General features: G+C 46.4%; 1 protein-coding gene across 1 annotated transcript in view; it reads left to right on the top strand.

Annotated features, from left to right (window-relative positions):
• Positions 1–23,792, top strand: part of LOC137431839 (uncharacterized) — a 327,221-nt gene that overhangs the window by 17,231 nt on the left and 286,198 nt on the right. Inside the window, exon 3 of the mRNA XM_078782560.1 lies at positions 15,761–15,893. Within this exon, the coding sequence (XP_078638686.1) occupies positions 15,761–15,893 (133 nt within the window). The remainder of the gene's footprint in view (positions 1–15,760; positions 15,894–23,792) is intronic.

The raw sequence follows: 23,792 nt of genomic DNA on the forward strand, positions 1-23,792 counted from the left end.
GTGGCGATGGGACTTATCAGCAGGACTTTGATGCAAGAGGATCAGAAGGACTTGTTCAGTGGAGACGCCATTGTGAACTATAACCTCGCAGTATAACGTGCGCGCCCAGGGGAAGAAGGAGAAGCGTTGGCGGTACACGTACGCAGGCGCAGTCAGACACGCCGGGAACGTGAATAGCGCTTTTCACCCACGCGAGTAAGCGCGGCCATAGCCGCCAGTGAATAACCGCCAGCCGCGTCAAAGTCCGCTCCCTACCAATTCGCCCCGTGATAACTCGCTCCGTCCAAACGACACGCGGAGAGCTCCTGCCTTCACCTACTCCAAAGGACGTGCCGGGGACCGGAGAGAACTGCACGAGAGCCATCCCTGGGCGAGCTGGTGAACATCGTCCTGCCATCTGCATGCCCCGTGTGTGTGTGTGAGACGGGCACGTGTCCTTGGGATTAAGTATAAGACTGTTTTAAGGATTGCTCTGTGTCTCTGCTCTTGAACCATTGTACATTGTAAATATTAATAATTAAACCTGTTATTCCTTTGCTTCCCAATTCGATCGCCTTTGTGATTTCTCCATTGACTAAGCGTGGTACGAATAAGAACCGCTTGAATCGGGGTCTAGTAAGTGATAACGGCGCAGATCGCATGTACGCAAAACCGCTTGGCGTATCAACACACGTGGTTCGTGCAGGGCTTATCTCCTCGCTTCAGGGCAGCGCGAGTATTTAGGTAATAGCGAATTTGGTCCTAATACCCCATTTCGCGCTGTCCGGAAGGCACGTCATAGGTCCCAGGTCGCGCTGGTCAGTCAAAGACAAGGGGACTAATCCCCCCTTGGTAAGGGGAGAAGGCCGGCGACGAATCCGCAACAATATATATAAATAAATATTATATATGTAAATATACATATATACACACTTTATAACTCTTTAAAATATTATTACAAAAATGCAACATACTGGCCCAATGGCCTAACGGATAAGACGTCAGACTCCCAAGCTTGGGATTGTGGGTTTGAGTCCTATGTGGGTTGAATATTTTTCACTCTTACTTTTTGAAGTCTTTTATATTGTCTTGAATAAAGTCTTGCACGATGAACAAATATATTTTGTTCGTATTTAATATCTATTTATTCTTAAACCTGATTTTCAGCGTCATTATGAGTAATGTACCATATCAAATTGCTTATTGTATGGATATCAAGGGAGATGCAAAGCGCGCCTTCCTTTATATGGGACGGTTTCTCTGTATCAAGGGAAGTGCAAAGCGCCCCTCCATTTACTTGGGAAAAATGCCAGTGGCATAGAAAAGGCCCCTTTATATGGTATGTGCCATGTGGCAAACTATAGAAAAGAAGGGATATTCTTGGGAAAAATGCCAGGGGCATAGAAAAGGCCCCTTTGTATGGTATTTTGTACTCTTTGTATGAAGAGTGTTGTTCTAGTTTCATGTGGCAAACTATAGAAAAGAAGGGACATTCTTGGGAAAAATGCCAGGGGCATAGAAAAGGCCCCTTTATATGGTATGTGCCATGTGGCAAACTATAGAAAAGAAGGGACTGTATTCTTGGGGAAAATGCCAGGGGCATAGAAAAGGCCCCTTTATATGGTATGTGCCATGTGGCAAACTATAGAAAAGAAGGGATATTCTTGGGAAAAATTCCAGGGGCATAGAAAAGGCCCCTTTATTTGGTATGTGCCATGTGGCAAACTATAGAAAAGAAGGGACATTCTTGGGAAAAATGCCAGGGGCATAGAAAAGGCCTCTTTATATGGTACGTGCCATGTGGCAAACTATAGAAAAGAAGGGATATTCTTGGGAAAAATGCCAGTGGCATAGAAAAGGCCCCTTTATATGGAATGTGTCATGTGGCAAACTCTAGAAAAGAAGGGACATTCTTGGGGAAAATGCCAGTGGCATATAAAAGGCCCCTTTATATGGTATGTGGCATGTGGCAAACTATAGAAAAGAAGGGACATTCTTGGGGAAAATGCCAGTGGCATATAAAAGGCCCCTTTATATGGTATGTGGCAAACTATAGAAAAGAAGGGACATTCTTGGGGAAAATGCCAGTGGCATAGAAAAGGCCCCTTTATGTGGTATGTGCCATGTGGCAAACTATAGAAAAGAAGGGACATTCTTGGGGAAAATGCCAGTGGCATAGAAAAGGCCCCTTTATTTGGTATGTGTCATGTGGCAAACTCTAGAAAAGAAGGGACATTCCATAGCTTGTCATTGTTCCATAGCTTGGAATACCCTTGTGTTCTTAGGAGGAACTAGGTAATGCTCTAGAAAAGTTAATATAAATGGGTGCCAATTTGATTCATACAGTTCAAAAAAACTTTACTTACTGACGAGTTTTAACCTATATATGTAGGGCAGCCCTTTATATGAACATTTCGAGAACATTACCTGGTTCCTCTTTAGAACACAAGGGTATTCCAGCATGCACACGAGATTTTTTTTAATGTCCCTTCTTTTCTATTGTTTGGCATTTTCCACAAGCTATAAGTATATATTATGATGCAAAGATGAACTGATTATATTTTGGAATCAATGGTGCAGGGTGAGGTGATTTTGTGATTTTGGTGAGGTCAGAAATCACGTCAGGTAAAAATGTGACACTTGAGAACAGCTGAATGGATTTAAATCAAACTTGGTGCAAGCATGTATAATGATGTAATAATGTGGGCAGAGGCATATCGGTCTACGTTGTGAAGTCGAAGAGTGTTGTTCTAGTTTCATCATGGTACTGGAACATACACCATTAACAGTGTGGTGGTGTCACCCACCAGGAAATGTGAGTACAGTATGTTTTTATTTTCAATTCAAATAGCATGTTTTTAGCTCACCTGGCACATAGTTCCCGGGAAATTATGCGATGGCTCATCATCAGTCCGTCAGTCCATGAACACTTGCAACTTCTTCTCCAAAACTGCTGATGGGATTTTGACCAAACTTGGCACAAATGATATTTAGTATGTTGCAACTCAAATCAAGTCTAAGGGGGTCTACCGAGGTCAACGTGGGTCCAGGTGTGACCCCACAAAATAGGTATTTGCTTTCTTCTCAGAAACTACACACGCAATCCTGATGAAACTTCACCACAGCCTTCATCACCTGTGATGTATCAAAGTTGGTGCACAGCATTAAATATACTCGAGCCCTATGGGAGTCTACTGGGGGGTAGATTCCCCGAAATATGAATTTGCTTTTTCCTTTGAAACTACACACACTATTTTGATGTAACATGACCACCACCTTCATCACGTGTGATGTACCAAAGTTTGCTCACAGCATTTTTAAAAATGGGGCCCTAAGGGGGGTCTGCCAGGGATTGGCCCCCAAAATAAGTATTTGCTCTCTCCAAAACTACACACAATTCCGATGAAACTTGACCACAACCTTCATCACCCTTGATGTGCCAAAGTTTGTTAATGCCATTAAAAATATTGGGGTCTAAGGAAGTCCACAGGGGGGTTTGAGTCCCCCAAAGTCAGTATTTGCTCTCTTCTCTGAAACTACACATACAATTTCAATGAAACTTCAGCACAAGCTTCATCACCCGTAATGCAGCTTCGCCTGTTAACAGCATAAAAAAAAATCTGCCCCTTTGGGGATCTGTGGGGTAAGGACGAAGCTGTAAGGACGAAGGACGGGAACAGTTGTGAGTTTGAGGTGAAGGTGGGAGTGCATCAGTGGTCGATAGTAAGTCCACTACTATTTGTAGCTGTGATGGAGGTGATGGCTCGGAATGTAAAGGAGGGTTTACCGTGGGAGTTGTTGTATGCAGATGATCTGGTGTTGATTGCGGAAAGTATGGATAGACTGAACGAGAAGATGAACAAGTGGAAGGAATGTATGGAGACAAAAGGTCTGAAGGTGAATATCGGAAAAACAAAGGTGATGGGAAGTGGTAAAGCATGTGGTGAGGTGGAAAGAACTGGAAAGTGGCCGTGTGCTGTGTGCAGGAAGGGTGTCGGAGTGAACTCCATTCAATGTACAATGTGCGCTGAGTGGGTTCATCAAAAATGTAGTGGTCTGAGAGGGTCATTAACCAGTGTGGCAGCTACATTCAAGTGTAAGGTGTGCACAGAGGGAGCTGCAGATGGAGGAAATGTTGAGTTGGATCATGGAGACGGCGTGAAGCTGGAAGGTGTGAAAACATTTTGCTACCTAGGAGACATGCTGTATGGAGAAGGTGGATCAGACTCTGCAACGGTTGCTCGAGTGAGATGTGCATGGAAGAAGTTTCGGGAACTGAGTGGCGTGCTGACGGGGAGGGCAGTGTCGTTGAAGCTGAAGGGAAAGGTGTATGCTGCATGTGTGAGAAGTGTTATGATTTATGGGAGCGAGACATGGGTAATGAACGTAGAGCAGCAACGAATGCTGGAGAGGGTGGAAATGCGAATGGTTCGGTGGTGTGCGGAGTATTGTTGAGAGAGAGGAACACAAATGATGAATTGCGAAAGATGATGGGAATAGAGCCTGTGATGGATGCTGTGAAGAGAAACAGGTTGATATTGTTACAGATACGACTTTGATGGTATGGTGGGCCGAGCGGGATGGCCGCCGTATCCGTACAAGTTACCCGATTGTGCCCGAATGTTAACTAATCGCGCTACGCTGGCTCAATAGGAAAGAGAAGACACCCGGCTGGGTTATAATGACACAATACGACACCAGGGTTTCGATTCTCAAGTATATTCGTACGGAAAAAGGTTAGATTACAACTACAAGAGGGACAGCATAGGAAGACAGGCACTTAGACACACTCTTATATTAACCCTAGACAGACCACAGATAAACGGGACAAAATGCTGACTCACACGGGGGTTGATGAAAAGGGGAGGCAGGTCGCGATGGCTCAGGTGCACCTGGCTCAGGGACAGAATCACGTACGGTGGTGTCCAGAGATGCGTGAAGGTATCACAGCGCTTGTGGGTCGCGACTTTGGTCTCAAGCTGGGGAGGTCGCTCAGCGCTCGGGAGGGTGGCGTCTTTTCCTTCCAAGCTCGGGGCGCATCTCTCTCACGTCCGGCGCGGGGCCGCGTATATCTCCGGCGGGGAGTGACACGCCCTCGGCTCGTTAGCGCCGCCCCAGATGGCATCGGCCCATGGCTTCTCATTGGGTGCGGGGGTTACCGGCTCCGCCCTTGACGAGGGGCCGACAGGGAGCCCCTTCGTGGTAACCCCGTGGAGCGCGTGGTCAATGGTGGCTAACCGAGCCGGAAGGAGGACGCCCACTCCCCATGCCGTCACCGCGCCGCCCCCCTCTTTTGTTGTTGTTGTTGTAGTTGGCGCTTCTTCATGGGGAAGAGATGCGGAGAGGTATGGGGAGGTCCTAAACTTCCTAACAGGTGCCATATAATCACATTCTGGTGCAACGAAGAGTCATAATTAATGGAAACAAGTCCTTAACTGACATAGATTAAGAATAACTAGCAAGATGTCCTATAATTGTCTACGTGTGGTGCGGGGGACCTGGGCACGACATTTAATGGGGGGATGAAGGGGAAGATCGGCTCTAATGGGTGTTGTTTACAGACAATGGGACTAGGGAATGGGGTAAGGGAGAGTTGGGGAGTATCGGAGAAAATAGGGGAATATTTACAAGCGGATATGGAGGCCAAATTCCATATTCGCAACATTGCACCCTTCTCTACCCTCGGGGCGTCCCGACCCGATAAATTTTTACCTACTTTAGTGTGGCACGCAATGTAGTTCCCTCTACTATTAACTCTACCCTGAGTGCGACAGTTTTACTGATATTCACAAATGAGTAAATATGTCCCCCTGCGACGTTGCACCCTTCTCCTCACAGAAACACACCCACAGGATAACCGAATCCGGAAAGAATTCTCAAACTAAACATACAGCCGGTAGGGAGCATTATTTACAAGACTACGCTGCTATTTACACTACGATCCAGGACCTGTTTTTGGAGGAACACATGCAGATGTTATGCATAGAGAGAGCGCGCTTGCCAACATCGATACACCAACCCACGAGTGCTCTGTGGCCGACGGCCTTTAATAACGTGCAGAGCACCCTTTCCCGAGCATCAACAGCACCACCCCACCACCAATCGGTGCAGTCACCACTGTTCATTGGAATAAAAATAACTTCAACAACCCCTAACCCTGCAGGTGTCTCTTGCTCTTCTTGTGGTGCACTTGGTGGTGTTAACTATTAGTGGTTCACCTGTATGGCATAGGTGCCACGTTGATCCATAGGTCCATCCACGGGTGGTGCTTGGCCGCAAAAGAACTGCGGTCCATGGTGGGCGGCCACAAACATTGCGGTCCATATGGTGTATCGATCCAGGCAGCAAGCAGCGAAAGTGCAGGCCCACAACTGCGTAGCCAGCACCTCTCTCTCCTCTCTCTCTACCCCAAAGCCAGATCCTCGGAGGTGGGAGACAAAAGAAGCAGACAAGTGAGTAAGGTGGTAAGGGCGCAAAAGTGCACGCAATATAAGGTAATGCACACTGGGGGCACATGGGAACCAGGTGAGACAGGTACGTTCCTATCGTACGCCCCCCCCCCCACCAGGTAACCTACATGGCCCCTCCCTTACCCCTTACTGTATCCACAAAACACAACACTACCCATAAACATCTACTTTACAAATCAACAAACATCCCTACTGTCTTCCCCGTTCCTCCCATAAACCAAATTCGTCTTCTCTCCCTCCTAACCAATCAAATTTGCCATTTTCAACTCTCATCAAAATTTGCCATCTCCAACTCAACATCATAATTTGCCATTACCAATTCATCATCAGTCCCTCCTAGGGAGGGAGAGATGGAATCACCCCAATGTCTCATCCACGTCGTGATGCGTCTCACAAATCCACACTGCGATTCATCTCCTGCAACAAAACAAAGAAAACACAGGTGTGGAGTCATCATCATCACCACAGGTAAGTGGCTGCGTATGGTGCGACAGGTTCATCAATCCTAACTATTTCCTAAATGACTTTAACAACTTTACACTACCCGGGGTCTTCCTCCGGCCAAACCATTGGCCCTCTTACACTATGGGTTCTAAAAACCAATTCCCATTGGCCAAACTGTGGTGCTCTTCAATTTGGGGTCTCACTCCCCCGATTCATCTCCCGGTGCCCTCGCACAATTTCTGGGCTGCGGCGTGTACCTCTCCCAGTGGGTCTACCCACCTGCACACCTCCACCACTGCAGTTGCCTCCGAGCTTACCTGCTCCTTGCCCTAACCTAACTACCTGGGGAAGGCCCTCTGGCACTCTCCCCACTCGGTGCCCTCTCTGGCACTGGGCTACCCGGGTCCATCCTCCGGATCCTCGGGCCCCATCCACAACTCTACCGGCTCCCAGAGCCCACCTGCGGCCTCACCTGGCCGACATCCTCACAGTGGTGGAGTGCCCAACCAACTACACACACTAACAGGCTACACGCCCAGCCATTTCCACAACACTAATGCACCCATCCACAACACCATTCTGCAACCGCACCACAAATGCCAATATCCAACCACAATTTACCTGTACCCTCTACCTAACACTTACACTACCCGCCCCGGGTACTCGTGAAAGGGGTCCACTCTTCCCCCATCCACACCTTCGCACCACGCACACCACTCCATACCACTTACTCCAACTCTCTCCACACACCTGTACTTGCACCCTGTGCTCTCACACCTGGTGCCACCTGCACCCTTCTCTCCCCAAGCGCATTCGCGCTGATCCACACACTCACTACTCATACACGGCTCCACACACCTGTCCAGTTGCACACCTGTGCAATCACACCTGTTCAATTCTCACACACACGGCATCATCTCAGCTAACTACTCCCTTCTGAAACTTGCGCTTCCCAGTCGTCCCTTTAACTATTGCGCTCCCTCGTCATTATAATCCACACTAATCTACCTGCGTCCCCACTACAGGTATCAGTCACTACCTAACCTTATCGTCACCTAATGTCAATCCTCGCTAGATCCCTACACACCATATCCTAACCCACCCGGGCTAGTTTTCACTGCCATACACCCCATAATCTAGTGCTCCTTTGCCCCACCTGTGAGGGATGGTGGATTTGCCATCCCACCACATCGGGGGTCTCTCACTACCGATTTCGCACATCAAATTTCAACAAATCAAAAATTTGCCAATCACTACTCATCATCTGCCAATCACTACTGCCAATCCCTTGCCAATCATCAAATTTTGTTTTTCTCTAATTTTGGGTCCAAAACACTAACCTCATCACCCAGTCTACTCACTACTGCCTCTCGGTGCGCCAATTCCTGTCCAAAGCCCGGCTTCGTAAAGCCAAGCAATGGATGCTGGTTGTTTTGTGCCTGCGGCTGGATGCGTCCGGCATTCGGGGCAGGGACGGGGGCTTACCCGGGCCGAGATCCCATGCATCACCTCGGCGTGGAGCCATCCAATGTCCCGATCTCGACCTGCCGGCACGTCTCAACAAAACGTGGTCGCCATGACGACCCTTTCTATCGGGCTGCCAGCTCCGCCTAGTGGAGCCTGGACGCGGCCGTTCAAAGCGAGGCCCGGCACGCACCGAGGGCCTGCTTCGGCTAAAAGTCGCTCTAACCTCTAACCCGTGTAACGTCGATGCTTCACCTGGACGCTTACACCCCGCAGCCCGTTCCTTGCTCACACATCCAGCCGTTTCCATGCTCCTCGTACCGTTCCTTACACACCTCGGTACACCCATTCCACTCACAGCCTTGGTCACACACCTGACCACCGAACACTTTGGCACACATTCGTTGGTAGCACACCTCACCAAAACACCTCTTCGCGCCCCCTCCTCTGTGACAATCACAGGTGTGCTCTCATTCGCACACCCAACCACGTGCCTCACTACCAATTCCAGCGTGCATTCCCACTCACGCTCTACCATTCCAGGTGTGCATCCTTCCATCCCAGGTGTACATCCTCGCTCACCTGTCACAACTAACTCACGCTCCATGTCACTCTCACTACTTTCACCTCCATTCCTGACAGAGCACTCACCCTTACTCTTGACAGCGCACTCTTTCCCCATGCACCTGTCCGTCACACACCTTTCTCGCGCACACTCCTGCGCACACTCTCCCGTCACACCCTCTGTAACACTCACCACACCACGCTTCCATGTGCTCCCTCGCACACGCGCTACGACCGACTCACTCTCGCCAGCACCCTCACTACTCCTTGGCACGCACTTTTTCCTCACACACCCCAGAGTCGGACTTTCTCGCACACCTCCTCTTTCGCACACCAGACCTGTCGCACACTTCACCAACGGCCTCTCACGAACACCCGGGTCCATCTCGACCCCCAAGCTTATCAAATCCCCTGGCGCATCATACGCACGACCATATTGGTCACCACTTACACCGGGTCCTCTTCCTCTTCGCTTCTCCTCCATCACCTGCGAATCCCTCATCCGGTTAATGAGCACATCATCACGATCCAAACACAGACTTTGGACCAATTCTTTTATCTCCTCTTTTATCTCTTTCTTATCCCCTCTCCGTCGCTTCTTAATTTCACTCATCCCTTCTTCCACTTCTTCTAATTTGTGCTTCACCTCTTTTATTCCCCGGTACGTCTCCTCAAGCTCGTCCTCCAAGGCTACCTTGACCGTTTCCATGTGCGTCCTCACCTGCCGGTCCTTCGTCTCCATTACCTCTACCACCTCGTCCAACCTCGTTGTCAGTCCCTCACGTACCATCTGACATTCCCTCTTCGTCGCTATCAAGTCGTCTTTTAGTTCTTTCTGTGTCACTTTTAACCCTCCTAATACCGCAGTGTTCCTTTGAACCTGCTCCGTTAGTTCTTTTTGTCCCTCCGTCAGCTGTTCCACCTCCTGCGTCAGGACCTCTATGCCCCCCTGTAACTTTACAGTCCCCTTTCTCACCTCCTTCTCCATGTGCTCCCTACAGTGCCTCACCTCCTCGCGCACTCCTCCGACCTCCTCACTCACTCCTCTTCTGATCTGCTCTCCCATCACTTGCATCTCCTGCCCAGATGCCACCCTCATCTGCTCCATTTCCTCCCTGTGAGCATCCAGTTTGGTTTCTACCCCCATTCTGACCCCCTCTATCTGCTGCTCCATTTGTTTAACTTCCCTTTCCGCTTGGTCCCTCATGTCCCTCAATTTGCCTTCCATACTGTTTTCTAACCCCTCTAACCCATTTTTCACTCCCTCTATTTGATTCTCTTGAGCGGCCATTCTGTTTTCTACCCCCGTTAACCCATGTTTCACTCCCTCTATCTGATTCTCCTGGGCAGCCATTCTATTTTCTACCCCCATTAACCCATTTTTCACCTCCTTTATCCCGTTGTCTAACCCCTCTCCGGTACCCCTCGCTTCGTCCCTCATTACCCCCAGTTGGCCCTCCAATCGCTCACTCCGAGCCCTCATTCGGTTCGTTATTTCTTCAATTTGGTTTCCCAATCGCTCACCCTGAGCATCCATCCGGTTCTCCAATCGCTCACTATTCTGGGCCATAAGGGCCTTCATTTGTATAAAAAACAAGTTCAAATCCATCGGGGGCGCTGCCACGGTCGCTGGCGCGGTGATCAGCGAGGCGCCATTTTGCGCGCCCGCTTCTTCGTGCGTGACGGCGCTATTTTGCGAACCTGCCGCCCTCACTGCTTCGCTCTCCTCCTGTCCCTCATTTTGGTCCTGGATCGACCCTACCTCACTCTCCCCTACCGGACCCCAGCCGTCTTGATCCGCCATAGCGCGACTTGCAAAATTCGAGTTTCGTAAAACAAAACAAATTTCGGCCGCTCCAAATTTTGACCAAATTTTTTTTTTCCTCTATTCGTTTTTTTTTTTTTCTTCAAACTTTGGTCGGGCCTCGAATCTCACTCCCGACACCAATTGTTACAGATACGACTTTGATGGTATGGTGGGCCGAGCGGGATGGCCGCCGTATCCGTACAAGTTACCCGATTGTGCCCGAATGTTAACTAATCGCGCTACGCTGGCTCAATAGGAAAGAGAAGACACCCGGCTGGGTTATAATGACACAATACGACACCAGGGTTTCGATTCTCAAGTATATTCGTACGGAAAAAGGTTAGATTACAACTACAAGAGGGACAGCATAGGAAGACAGGCACTTAGACACACTCTTATATTAACCCTAGACAGACCACAGATAAACGGGACAAAATGCTGACTCACACGGGGGTTGATGAAAAGGGGAGGCAGGTCGCGATGGCTCAGGTGCACCTGGCTCAGGGACAGAATCACGTACGGTGGTGTCCAGAGATGCGTGAAGGTATCACAGCGCTTGTGGGTCGCGACTTTGGTCTCAAGCTGGGGAGGTCGCTCAGCGCTCGGGAGGGTGGCGTCTTTTCCTTCCAAGCTCGGGGCGCATCTCTCTCACGTCCGGCGCGGGGCCGCGTATATCTCCGGCGGGGAGTGACACGCCCTCGGCTCGTTAGCGCCGCCCCAGATGGCATCGGCCCATGGCTTCTCATTGGGTGCGGGGGTTACCGGCTCCGCCCTTGACGAGGGGCCGACAGGGAGCCCCTTCGTGGTAACCCCGTGGAGCGCGTGGTCAATGGTGGCTAACCGAGCCGGAAGGAGGACGCCCACTCCCCATGCCGTCACCGCGCCGCCCCCCTCTTTTGTTGTTGTTGTTGTAGTTGGCGCTTCTTCATGGGGAAGAGATGCGGAGAGGTATGGGGAGGTCCTAAACTTCCTAACAGGTGCCATATAATCACATTCTGGTGCAACGAAGAGTCATAATTAATGGAAACAAGTCCTTAACTGACATAGATTAAGAATAACTAGCAAGATGTCCTATAATTGTCTACGTGTGGTGCGGGGGACCTGGGCACGACATTTAATGGGGGGATGAAGGGGAAGATCGGCTCTAATGGGTGTTGTTTACAGACAATGGGACTAGGGAATGGGGTAAGGGAGAGTTGGGGAGTATCGGAGAAAATAGGGGAATATTTACAAGCGGATATGGAGGCCAAATTCCATATTCGCAACAATATGGTTTGTTCATGTGTTGAGGAAGGATGAAAGTGACTGGTTGAGAAGCGTGATGGAAATGAATGTAGAAGGAAGTGGAGGATGGGGAAGACCGAGAAAGACTTGGCTAAAGGTGGTGGAAGAAGAAATGCGGGCAAGGGGGTTAACAAGGGGAGATGTTGAAAATAGGGGAAAATGGAGAACATTGTCATGGGGACCGCAAGGCTAACCCCCGCTCTTGCAGGGAAAATGGCCTTAAAATTCCTGTTGTTGTTTGTTGTTTCTCCTTTCCAATGCCATCTCCAGGCACTGCATGACGTCATTGCCGGGCTCCGAAGGGGGCCCGCCCAGCAGTGACGCGTGCTGCAAGGGAGTACTCAGTTTTCACTCTGGTTTCTTTCTTGTTGGTTTGTCCGGGCGATATCCCAGCCATCCTTTGAGCTCGGAAGCTGAAATTTCCGCACTATAGTGAGCAAGTGCTTTGGAAAAAACGGTATATATATTTTTTGATTAATCAATTAATTGATGAGTTACTTCATTATTATCGATTTAATTAAGTGTTTAAATTAAGATTAAGTTTAAATTTAAATTTAAATTAATTAAATTAAGATTTAAATAAGTGGACATCTCTCTGACCATTCTCAGAGAGCCTCCTCAGCGTCGACGAGTCTGGCATTTCACTCAGGCCAACTGGCACGGTCTTCAAGCAGCCATCAATCATCTGGACTGGTCTCCCATCTCTACCGCCTCTGACATCAACTCATCCTGGGAATTCTTTCAAAGTAAATTACTCTCTCTCATGCACAGATTTATACCATCTCGTCTTCAGTTGTCATACCCTTCCTCCCGTCCATGGTACACGGAATCTTGTGGTGAGGCTGTTGCCCTGAAACAACTCGCTTTCGTCTCCTGGAAAGCAAATCCAACGGAAGGAAATCTCATTTCCTTTCACAAAGCCCGAAACAAGTGTGTGTCCACCCTCAGGAGAGCCAGGAAACAATATCTCACCATTCTCAAGACTGAACTCTCTTATCTGTCTCCCTCTTCCAAATCCTGGTGGCGTCTGGTCAAATCTGTTTCTGGTGTTTGTTCCCCCTCCATCCCCTCCCTCACCTCAAACGGCTTAACGGCTGACTCCGCACGTGAAAAAGCTGAATGCCTCAACTCTGTGTTTGCCTCTAAATCTTGTGTCCCAAACCCATCCCTCTCTGTACCCACCGTACCCAGTCGTACCCAGCTGCTCCTGGATTCTGTGTCCTTTCCTCCTGACAAGGTGGAAAAGTTTCTGTCAACCCTCGACTCTGATTCTGCAACTGGTCCTGACGGCTTCAGCCCACGGGTCCTAAAATCATGTTCTTCTGCTCTTTCACTCCCTCTTTCTGTTCTCTTCACCCTCTCTTTTGCTCAAGGTCAACTGCCATCTGCTTGGAAATCAGCCAACATCACCGGTTTGCACAAAAAAGGTGCAAAAACAGACCCCAGCAACTACAGACCAATCGGCCTTCTCCCAATTATCAGCAAAGTCATGGAATCCATCATTGCTTCAGATATTAAATCTTTCCTCTTCTCCAATGGCTTGATCTCTGATCATCAATTTGGTTTCAGACCTGGTCACTCTACTCTGGACATGCTGCTTCTGCTTTCTCAACAATGGATGGAGGTCCTCAACGCCAAACAGGAAATTAGAGCTGTCTCCCTTGACATTTCACGTGCCTTCGATACGGACTGGCACCCTGCTCTGCTCACCAAACTCTCCTCCTTTGGTATCCATGGAAATCTCCACGCATGGCTGGCGGACTTCCTCTCTGGTCGTAGTCAACGTGTGGCCCTGAATGGGTTTCTCTCATCTCCTCTTCCTGTTCAGGCTGGAGTTCCCCAAGGTAGTGTTCTGGGCCCTGTGCTTTTTCTGGTCTTCATCAATGATCTCTCTGACTCTCTTGAAAATCCTCTCTATCTCTTTGCTGACGACTCTACTCTCTGTCGCTCCATTCCTCATTCCTCATCCCTCAGATCGGCAGTCTGCAGCCTCCTCACTCTCTGCAGACCTGGACAAAATCACAGACTGGTCAAACAAGTGGAACATGTCTTTCAATCCTGACAAATCTCACACTCTTACAATGTCTCTCCGAAAGGACCGACTGGACATCTACTTTCTCAACAATCCTGTCCAAGAAGTTCTGTCGCTCAAGCTTTTGGGTCTCACTTTCTGCCATGATCTTTCTTGGGAAAACCACATTTCCAAGCTGGCCCCCAAAGCCAGTCGCCGACTGGGCATCCTCCGTCGTGCGAAGTCCTTCCTTGGCACACCTGAGCTCCTCACCACATACAAGGCTTTCATCCGCAGCTCAATGGAATACTGTTCCCCCCTCTGGGCTGGTGCTCCTGCCTCACACCTTGCTCGGCTTCACGCTGTTGAGGCCAAAGCTTTCAGAATCATTGGAATCTCCTGCGATGTAGTCAACACCGAGGGCCTTTCACTCACTCACCGCAGGCAGGTTGGTGGTCTTTCTGTCTTCTACCGACTCCTCTCCGGCCTTGCTCCCCCAGCTCTCTCTGTGCTCTGTCCCCCCAATATTCCTTCAGGTCGCACAAGATCTGCCTGCAACCCTCTTATGGTTAAACTGCCAAAGTCTAGGCTCTCTGCTCACCTTCACTCTTTCATTCCCCTTTTCTCCCACCTCTGGAACAAACTCCCCCACTCCCTTCAATCCCACTCCTCCCTCCAGGTCTTTAAAACAGCTGTTCACCACCATCTCTTATCTTCCCCCATCGAAAACCTTGATCTTTTCTACCCCCGGTATTTCACCCCAGAGTCCTTGCAGTGTTCATATGTTTTATTCCTCTCCCACCTCCCCCCAAGTCCTCCCGATGTCCCTGCTCTCAAATGTTGTGTTTGTGTCCTTCCCCCTCTTCCCCCTCTCTTTTGTGTCCTTCCCCCTCTCTCCCCATCTTGTCTGCCGCTCCCCTTGTTTTTTGTGTTTTGTGTGTCGGTTTGTCTTTTTGTGTGATTAATGTTAGCTCTTTCACGAGCCTCGATCTTGTATACAAAAAATAACAAAAAAAAACGCTTATTTATTTCCTTTCTCTTTTGGGCAATATCTTCGGCTTCTTTTGAGTTAGGAAGCTGATATTTGGACTGATATATTGACCGTGATTTGTTTGACCGTGATATTGACCGTGATATATTGACCGTGATTTGGCTGATATATTGACCGTGATTTGGCTGTAAATGTTATTTTTGATTTTTTGATGAATCATTTAATCGATTAATTATTTAATTATTTGATCAATGACTGATTAATTAATTTTTTTAAGTTACAGATTCAGATGAAACAGTGGTGGTTTTGGTATTCTATTAGCTAATTGATTAATTATTTAATTATCTTATGATTATTGTTTATTTATTTTCATTATTAATCATTTATTTTATTTTCTTTCTCATCTGGGCAATATCCCAGGCACCTTTTGAGCTAGGAAGCTGATATTTGGACACGACAGTGACCAAGTGATTTGGCAATAAAAGATATATTTTTATTAATTGTTTAATCAATTAATCGATTCATTATTTATTGCTTAATCAATTATTGTACACCTCTTCCTCCCAATGCAGTCTCTGAGCTGCACGGCGGTATTGCCGGGCAGGAGCATATTTATTTATTTGGCATGGGGGCAGTGTACTTTTAATGTATCTGTACTTGTTTTGACGATTTTCTTTTTTTTTAAGGATTGTGCTCTGTTTCAACACTTTTTTTTAATTGTGCTCACTTTTCTTTTAACTTCTTAGATGAAGCGGGATGTGATGGATGTTCTTGACAATCCAGCAAAACGAAATCAATATCACAAAAGCATTGTAGCAAGACTGCAATGGTTTTCTCTTACTTTGAAAGTGTTTATGAGCTTGTTTAAATCCAAAGAAGGTGAGTTTCTTTTTGATGTCTTTTTGTGTTTTTCGTTATGATTTTCAGTTTGCCTGTCAAACCAACAAGGACAACATGTGAGCTGCTTTTGTCGAGCTCACATGCTTTTTTTTTTTTTGCAGGAAGTGTAATTCCCAAATTGGCTTTTATGCTGTGCTCATCTAACTTGTCAGTTAAATGAATGCAGTATATGAAATTGTGATTTTTTTTATAATGTAGAATGTTTAAAGCACTATTTATCACTTACTTCATGATGATTGCATTGAGGAGTCAAATATGGATTGCATTTTTGGGGCATGCAGGATTTCCAGATATAGTTCCCTCATTTAACTGCTGGTCGGGGAGTATGGCAGGATATTCAATATGTGTTTGCCTGAATATTTGAGATAGCTGGTTTAAACTGAGCTGTCTGTTACTTGAGTAGCTGACTGATTAGTAGGCTGGTTCGAATTTGGACTGGCAGTGGAGGAAGCAGAGGGTCTTGATTCTTAATTATATTGATGTAAATAAAACAAAACAAATAACATCGCCTTCTGTGACCTCACATCGTCCTCCGACCAAATGTACATCAACAGTCCAAGATCTCCTGGTCGAAGTGATGCACCATCGTTTGATGATCATGAGCACGTTCAATTAAATCACATACTAAAGTGTAACTAATCCATTCTTGATCACATGACCAAACCTTTTTATGCCTCCGCCGATGAAGTTGCTGGAGGCATTATGTTTTCTGGTTGTTTTCCTTGCGTCCGTGATAGGTTTTCGTTACAGTGATAACTTAAGAACGGCTGAAGGGATCTAAATCAAACTTGGAAAGCAGTGGTTCCCAAACGTTTTGGTGGCGACTCTGAATACAATCTTGTCCTGGCCTGGCAACCCTAAACGCTGTATGTACAATTGTACATGCAGTGTTAATGACCTATCATTTTGATACATTGTGTTTATTCATATAGTTTTATTGAATTAATTACCAACACATAATGATTTTCAAAGATTTTTTAATTGGACGAAATAAAAAACCAATTTACATGAAAATGAGACTTTATTTTACAAAGATTTTCTCAGTGGCTACCGTGATACTACTTCATTTTGTGGGTAAGCTCCTCTAAGTTTGGTTTTATGTTGATGAACAGAGCACAAAGCATGCTGAGGATACATGCGATTCCTTGCTTTAGTCTTGATTGCAACAAGACCTGAAAATCCTTGTTCACAGAGATGTATTGTTGGAAAAGGCAGAAGAGCTTTTTCAGCCTCCCGAGTCAGAATGGGCTTATTCGTCAGGTTCACTGTTTTTTCGTTCAAATTTTGGTAGATTAGCAAAACTATACATTTTTGGAATATTCAGAGCATGAGGAACCCAAAAATTAATGTTTACATTTGCGTTGACACCTTTGCGAAAATGACACTCAGGACAGTGATGAAGATCTGTAAAAGCATATTCCTGAACGGTATAGACCTCGTAGATCCTGTGTATAGGACTTATAGTTCAATCTGATACTAACTATAACAACCTATAACTTCAAAGGACTTGCAATATCATGTATTATGTAATACAGTTATATCACAAATATAAAGACAATGGTTTTCAATTACCTTTGTGTGTTGCTTTTCTATAATCCTGAGCACTATTTTGAGGCCTTTATTGGATTCCTTGACCCAGAAAACATAGGATTAGCATATTTAATTAAGTCTCTAGGTTAACTAGAAGCCGAGATCGCGCAAAATATGTATTTTATGGCGGCCATTTTCAAAATCCAAAATGGCGGCCATGCAGGTGTCTGTGCAAATGCCAACATTGATTTTCAGATTCTCCATGCTCTGAAGATTCCAAAAATGTACAGGTTTGCTAATCCCAAAATTTTGAAAGAAATTATATTTGTTAACATAGTGAACCTGACTATCTTCATCACTGTCCTGAGTGTCATTTTCGCAAAGGTGTCTACGCAAATGTAAACATTAATTTTTGGATTCCTCATGCTCTGAATATTCCAAAAATGTATAGTTTTGCTAATCTACCAAAATTTTGAACGAAATTATATTTGTTAACATAGTGAACCTGACTATATTCTCAAGTTGGGTCCAAAATTTTGAAAAAGGGAGCTTTTCAAAGCGTTGCTTCTGCACTTGATTTTCCTTGAGTTATATAAGTTCTTCTTGAAATCCCGGAATATCTTCTCCAACTTTACTGACATCCACATTGAACACATTTCTGATCCAACTATGCTTCTTGAGGTCGACGTTTTCTGGAAAATACCTGTCCATTTCTTTCTGAAGGTTCTTCAGATGATCTTAGAAAATACTTTTGACGTCAACAAAGGATATTTCGACGCATCTTCCAGCACAGCACTCAGTTCTGGAAAGGCAGCCGTTTTTCCTTTCGCCAGTTTTTCTCTCCAAAGAGCAAACGTTTTCTTGAATGAGGCAATTTTTTCATCTATTTTCACCATGGTATGATTACAGCCCTGCATGTCTGAATTCACTTCATTCAGGTGCATGAATATGTCACCCAAATAGGCAAGCTTTGCCAGCCAATCAGCATCTTTAAAACAGTCTGTCAGTGCATAGTTCTTCTCACGTAAAAAAATTCAATTTCTGTTTTTAGCTCAATAACTTTTCCGAGAATCTTCCCCTCGAGAGAGCCAACGAACATCAGTGGAACAGCAAGACCTGGTGATGTGATCCCATCTCTTCACACATTTTATGGAAAATGCGTGAGTTTAAAGCCATGGCTTTGACAAAATTCACAATTTGGATAGCATTATTGAAAACTACATGGAGGTCCGGTTGCAAACGTTGAGTGGCTCCGTTTTCCCGATGTAAGACAGTGAATTATTATATCAGGGTTTTCTGCTTTAACACGAGTAACAAAACCCAAACGACTTCCCATCATAGATGGAGCTCCGTCAGTGCACACAGACAAACAATTCAACCAGTATGGATCATGTTTCTTGAAAAAATTGTTCATCATATTAAAGATGTCTTGCAGCATGCCCATTAGGCCTCCAAAAACCTCTTCTTTCCTTAGCTCCTCCCACTCTCCAAAACCAACCGTCACTTCCCTTTCCCTTACATATGAACTCTAACATGTGAATTCCAAACATAAATTACATGTGAATTATAACACGTGAATTCCAAACATAACAGATGCTATATTTTCCACAACTATTCTACTTTAATTACTATTTCAATAATCCTTCATATTGTGCCAGTGAGGTAATCCCCTTTTAACACTGTAATATTTCTTTTTTTGAGACCATCCCGCGACCCTCAGGAACACCCTTCGGTTGCAACCATGGGTTTGGGAAACACTGTGGTACAGGTATGCATAATGATATAAAGAAAGATAAAATGATTCAATTTTGGGGACAAGAGGTCAAAGGTCAGACCTCCTATACAGTTAGTAAGGAGATCAGTGGTTAAGAAGGATCAATGTGGTAATAAAGATTATGGGGGGGGGGGGGGGGTGGGTGAAAGATTCAGGTCAGCTTTGGATGATTACTGGTAACCTGGAAGGCAGTGAGTGCTACCTGCTGCATGGTCGAATTATCAAGCTGATAAACCGGACGTTATCTGTTAGTACCTTTCCCTGGCTGTCTCTTCCTGTTTAATCGACCTGAACCCCGTACTGGCGGCCGAGTTACACTTTGTAGTTGCACAGTTAAAAGTCTTTGTGATATTTGGTGAAGGTTGAGTGTACTGGTTGATTGAGATTGAGTGTCAACAGAGTTTGCCGTTCATGGGCATGCACTGCAACCAAAGGAAGGACAGCAACTTTTCTAAGAGGTTTTTCAGAGGCTAGGAGGGAGTTGTAGGCAGTCCAGGTAGGGATCTCCTGATCTCACCACATGCAAGGCTTTCATCCACAGCTCCACAGCTTTTTTGAAATACCAACTTCCTTTCCGAGAAGAGGCATTAAAAGAGAGGCTGAGTAGGGTAGAGGATGATGTGGTTGAGCTTGAACGTGGTTGGATGTCAATGAAAGATAGTCTGTTGGGAGCCGTTGGTGAGGTATGTGGATGGACAAAAGGACCACCGAGGCACTCGGAAACATGGTGGTGGGATGATGAAGTTGGAAAGAGGATTGATGAGAAGAGGAAGAAGTTCAAGGAGTGGCAGAAGGTGAAGGGTACGGGAGCAGAAACAGCAGAGCATGAAAGTTATAAGGCAGCCAGGAAGGCTGCAAAGAAAGAGGTAGCAAAGGCGCAGGAGGCATGTAGGAAAATGTTTGGAGAACGCTTGGATTCGGAAGAGGGTCAGAAAGCAGTATTCAAGATTGCAAAGCACATAGCGAAAGAGAAGTGTGATGTGATGGGGGTGAGTTGCTTGAAGGATGAAGTGGGACAAATCGTTGTCGACCCAGATGGAATTAAAGGAAGATGGAAAAGATATATGATAGATGGAAAAGAAAAGATATCACTGGCACGCAACGTTCTATCAAATCTCCATCTGTGTCTTATCCGATAGCTTTTCACAGGATGGAGGCACTGAAAAAACTGGCTCTTGCCCCTTCCAGCAGTTTGTGTCGTTACATCTTCTACGGCAGCATTTTGCAAAGCTGTGGAAAAGACTCCTTCAGACTTGTTCTGGTGTTTGGGCTTCATGAAGTGGATGTCCTCTATGTGTGAAATGAGTTTCTTCTTCATGTCACTTTCACAATGCAGACTGTACCCCATTCTTCCTCTGAATACTCATGTAGGTTGCAATTAACTCAGCCATGCAGACTGGGCCATCCTTAAGGAGGCTTTCCACAAGGCAAATAAACTCAATGTCTGATGCAATTATGCCAAAGTTTGTGTTCTGCCAAATTAAACTGTGCAGTATCATCCCTGCCTCTTTGCGTCACTCTGTACATGCTTCACTCAGCATGCTAAGTGGTACTTTATATCAATGGCATGAGCATCATTTGCACTGATGACTGCACTGAGGTGAACCTTCCATGTTTCACTGTTGCTCTCTCACACTGCATTTTGAAGCTGATCACTGACATTGAAGGTGGACACCTCATGTATATCTTTGCCATGGGTGCAGTATCAGAAGCACATCTCTTTCTTGAAGGGAGCTGCCAACGAATGTGTGAAACGATGTTCACGTCGACCAAGCTCAAACTCTTGGACACTTAGGGTACTGTCCATGGAAGAGGGGTGACCACATTGCTTCTGAAAAATTTGCGATCTACTTCTGTTGACAGGCCTTCTCATACTGCACCCTGGCACGTTCCAGATGACCACTGTGACATGTCTCACTGTAGCATGTATGGTGCCCTGAAGCCTTATTAGCTTTCAGTTCGGCATCTGTCACTTGACCCAGTCGGCGGCTGATCACAACCAAATGCATTATATGCTGATTTTGATTGAAATTGTCACCCAACCTTTCTCGGAGAACGAAAGATTACCCATGACCTTTGACTTCAGCTCAACGTCACCAAAAATTGTTTAAAAGTGGCAACAGCAATTTTCTTCAAATTAGGACTCATAAGAATGCATTTATAATTGTTGCCAAAAATTAACATGAAATTTACATGGGAACCCCAAATCCATACATCCCCTCACACTCCCCACCCCCCACCCCCCTCACCCCCAAATAATCCCAACCCCCAGAAGTACATTGGGCTGTGACTTTTTCCTCCACTCCCACTTCTTGTTTGTGTCTATGGTTGTGTTATACCATCCTCCAAACAGTGGTGACTCCATTCTCTCTGGGACAACATGGACCAACTTTAAACTACTCGTCCCAACTATCTCTTCCCCGTATGTGGCAATTGAACTTGTCAGCATGCTAATTGGCTGGGTGTTGGTACCTCTTTCACCGGCCATGGCACTTCAGCAAAGGACTTCTTTGACTCTATGGAACTGAGTCAATCTGTAAACTTTCCATCCAGGATTTCTCCCATTAGCAAATCCTTTGGACTTCTGGACGTGGTACATCCCCACAAATATCTGCTGCTCTTCCTCTGCTCCAACTGAATAATCTGATATACTTGTGAGAGTTGACATGTGTCTGCATATTCTCAGAGCCACTTCAGTGTTGGCCAGTCTCACAGTTCACCAAGACTGACTGACAGGAACTGGCAGCAGCCATCTCACTTCAGGACTGGTCTCCTATCTCCATCACCCCTGATATTAATGTGACCTGGGAATTCTTCCACAGAAATCTGCTGTCTCTCGTACACAGATTCATCCCATCTCGTCTTCAGTTATCATACCCTTCCTCGCGACCATGGTACACTGAATCCTGTGGTAAGGCAGTTGCTCTGAAACAACTTGCCTTCTATTCCTGGAAAGCAAACCCACAAGAAGTGTGCCCTCTCTCAGGAGAGCCAGAAAGCAACATCTGTTCAACCTCAAGATTGAACTTTCAAACTTTCCTTTATCCTTTAAAACCTGGTGGCACCTTGTTAGGTCTGTCTCCTGAGTATTCACCCCCTCAACCCCTACCCTTATTTCAAATGGCACCACAGCTTACTCTGCTCGTGAGAAGGCTGAATGCTTCAATTCTGTTTGCTTCCGACTATTGTCTCCCCATCATCTCGCTGTCTGTCCCCAGTTGTACCCAACCGTTTCTGGACTTTGCCTTTTCACCCGAGAAGGTGAAGTTTCTGGCAACCCTCGACTCTGATTCTGCAACTGGACCGGACAGCATCAGCACACTTTTCCTAAAAAAACTAACTTTGCTCTTGCAAATTCTTCTGCTCATTTCACCCTATCATAGATCTGTAGTTAAGGGGATCAGTGCTAAAACTGATCCCATTAGCTACAGACCTATGAGCTTCCAATTATCAGCATGGTCATGGAATCCATCATTGCAGTTCACATCAAATCTTACCTTTTTTCCATTGGCCTGATCTCAGATCATCTATTCAGATTCAGGTCACTCTACCTTGGACATGCTGCTTCTGCTGTTTCAACAATGGACAGAGGCCCTCAATGTCGGACATGAGATCATCCCTCATGAGACATGAGATCAAAACCACATTTAAAATCTGGCCTCCAAAGCCAGTCACCGACTGGGCATCCTCCGCCGTGCGAAGTCCTTCCTTGGCACACCTGAGCTCCTCACCACATATAAGGCTTTCATCCGCAGCTCAATGGAATACTGTTCCCCCCTCTGGGCTGGTGCTCCTGCCTCACACCCAGCTCGTCTTCACGCTGTTGAAACCAAAGTGTTCAGAATCATTGGAATCTCCCGCGATGAAGCTAACTCCAAGGGCCTTTCACTCACTCACCGCAGGCAGGTTGGTGGTCTTTCCGTCTTCTACCGACTCCTCTCTGGCCTTGCCCCCCCCCAGCTCTCTCTGGGCTCTGTCCCCCAAATATTCCTTCAGGTTGCACAAGATCTGCCTGCAACCCTCTTATGGTTAAACTGCCAAAATCAAGACTCTCTGCTCACCTTCACTCCTTCATTCCTCTTTTCTCCCGCCTCTGGAGCAAACTACCTCACTCTCTTCAATCCCACTCCTCCCTCCAGGTCTTTAAAACAGCTGTTCACCACCATCTCTTATCTTCCCCCATCCAAAACCTTGATATTTTCTACCCCCACTAATATCACCCCAAATCCACTTTTTTGAAAGAGCAATTTCTTTCCTGGAAGTCCTTGGTGTACTTGTGTTTATACTTCTACCCCCCCCCCCCCCCTTCCCACGCCGCCTTCCCACAATCCCTCTCCCTCCCACACATTCCCGATGTCCCTGCTCTCAAATGTTGTGTTTATGTGCTTCCCCTTCTCTCCCCATCTTGTCTACCGCTCCCCTTTTTATATACTTTGTTTGTTTGTCTCTTTTATTTGTTTTTGTGATAAATGTTAGCTCTTTCACGAGTCTCGATTCTGTATACAAAAAAAAAAAAAAAAAAATCCCTTCTCTACAGTCCCATCTCAAACATTCGACAATCTGTCACCTCGTCC

Source organism: Myxine glutinosa, chromosome 7, assembly GCF_964187855.1.
Source record: "Myxine glutinosa chromosome 7, kmMyxGlut1.1, whole genome shotgun sequence".
NCBI lineage: Eukaryota > Metazoa > Chordata > Myxini > Myxiniformes > Myxinidae > Myxine > Myxine glutinosa.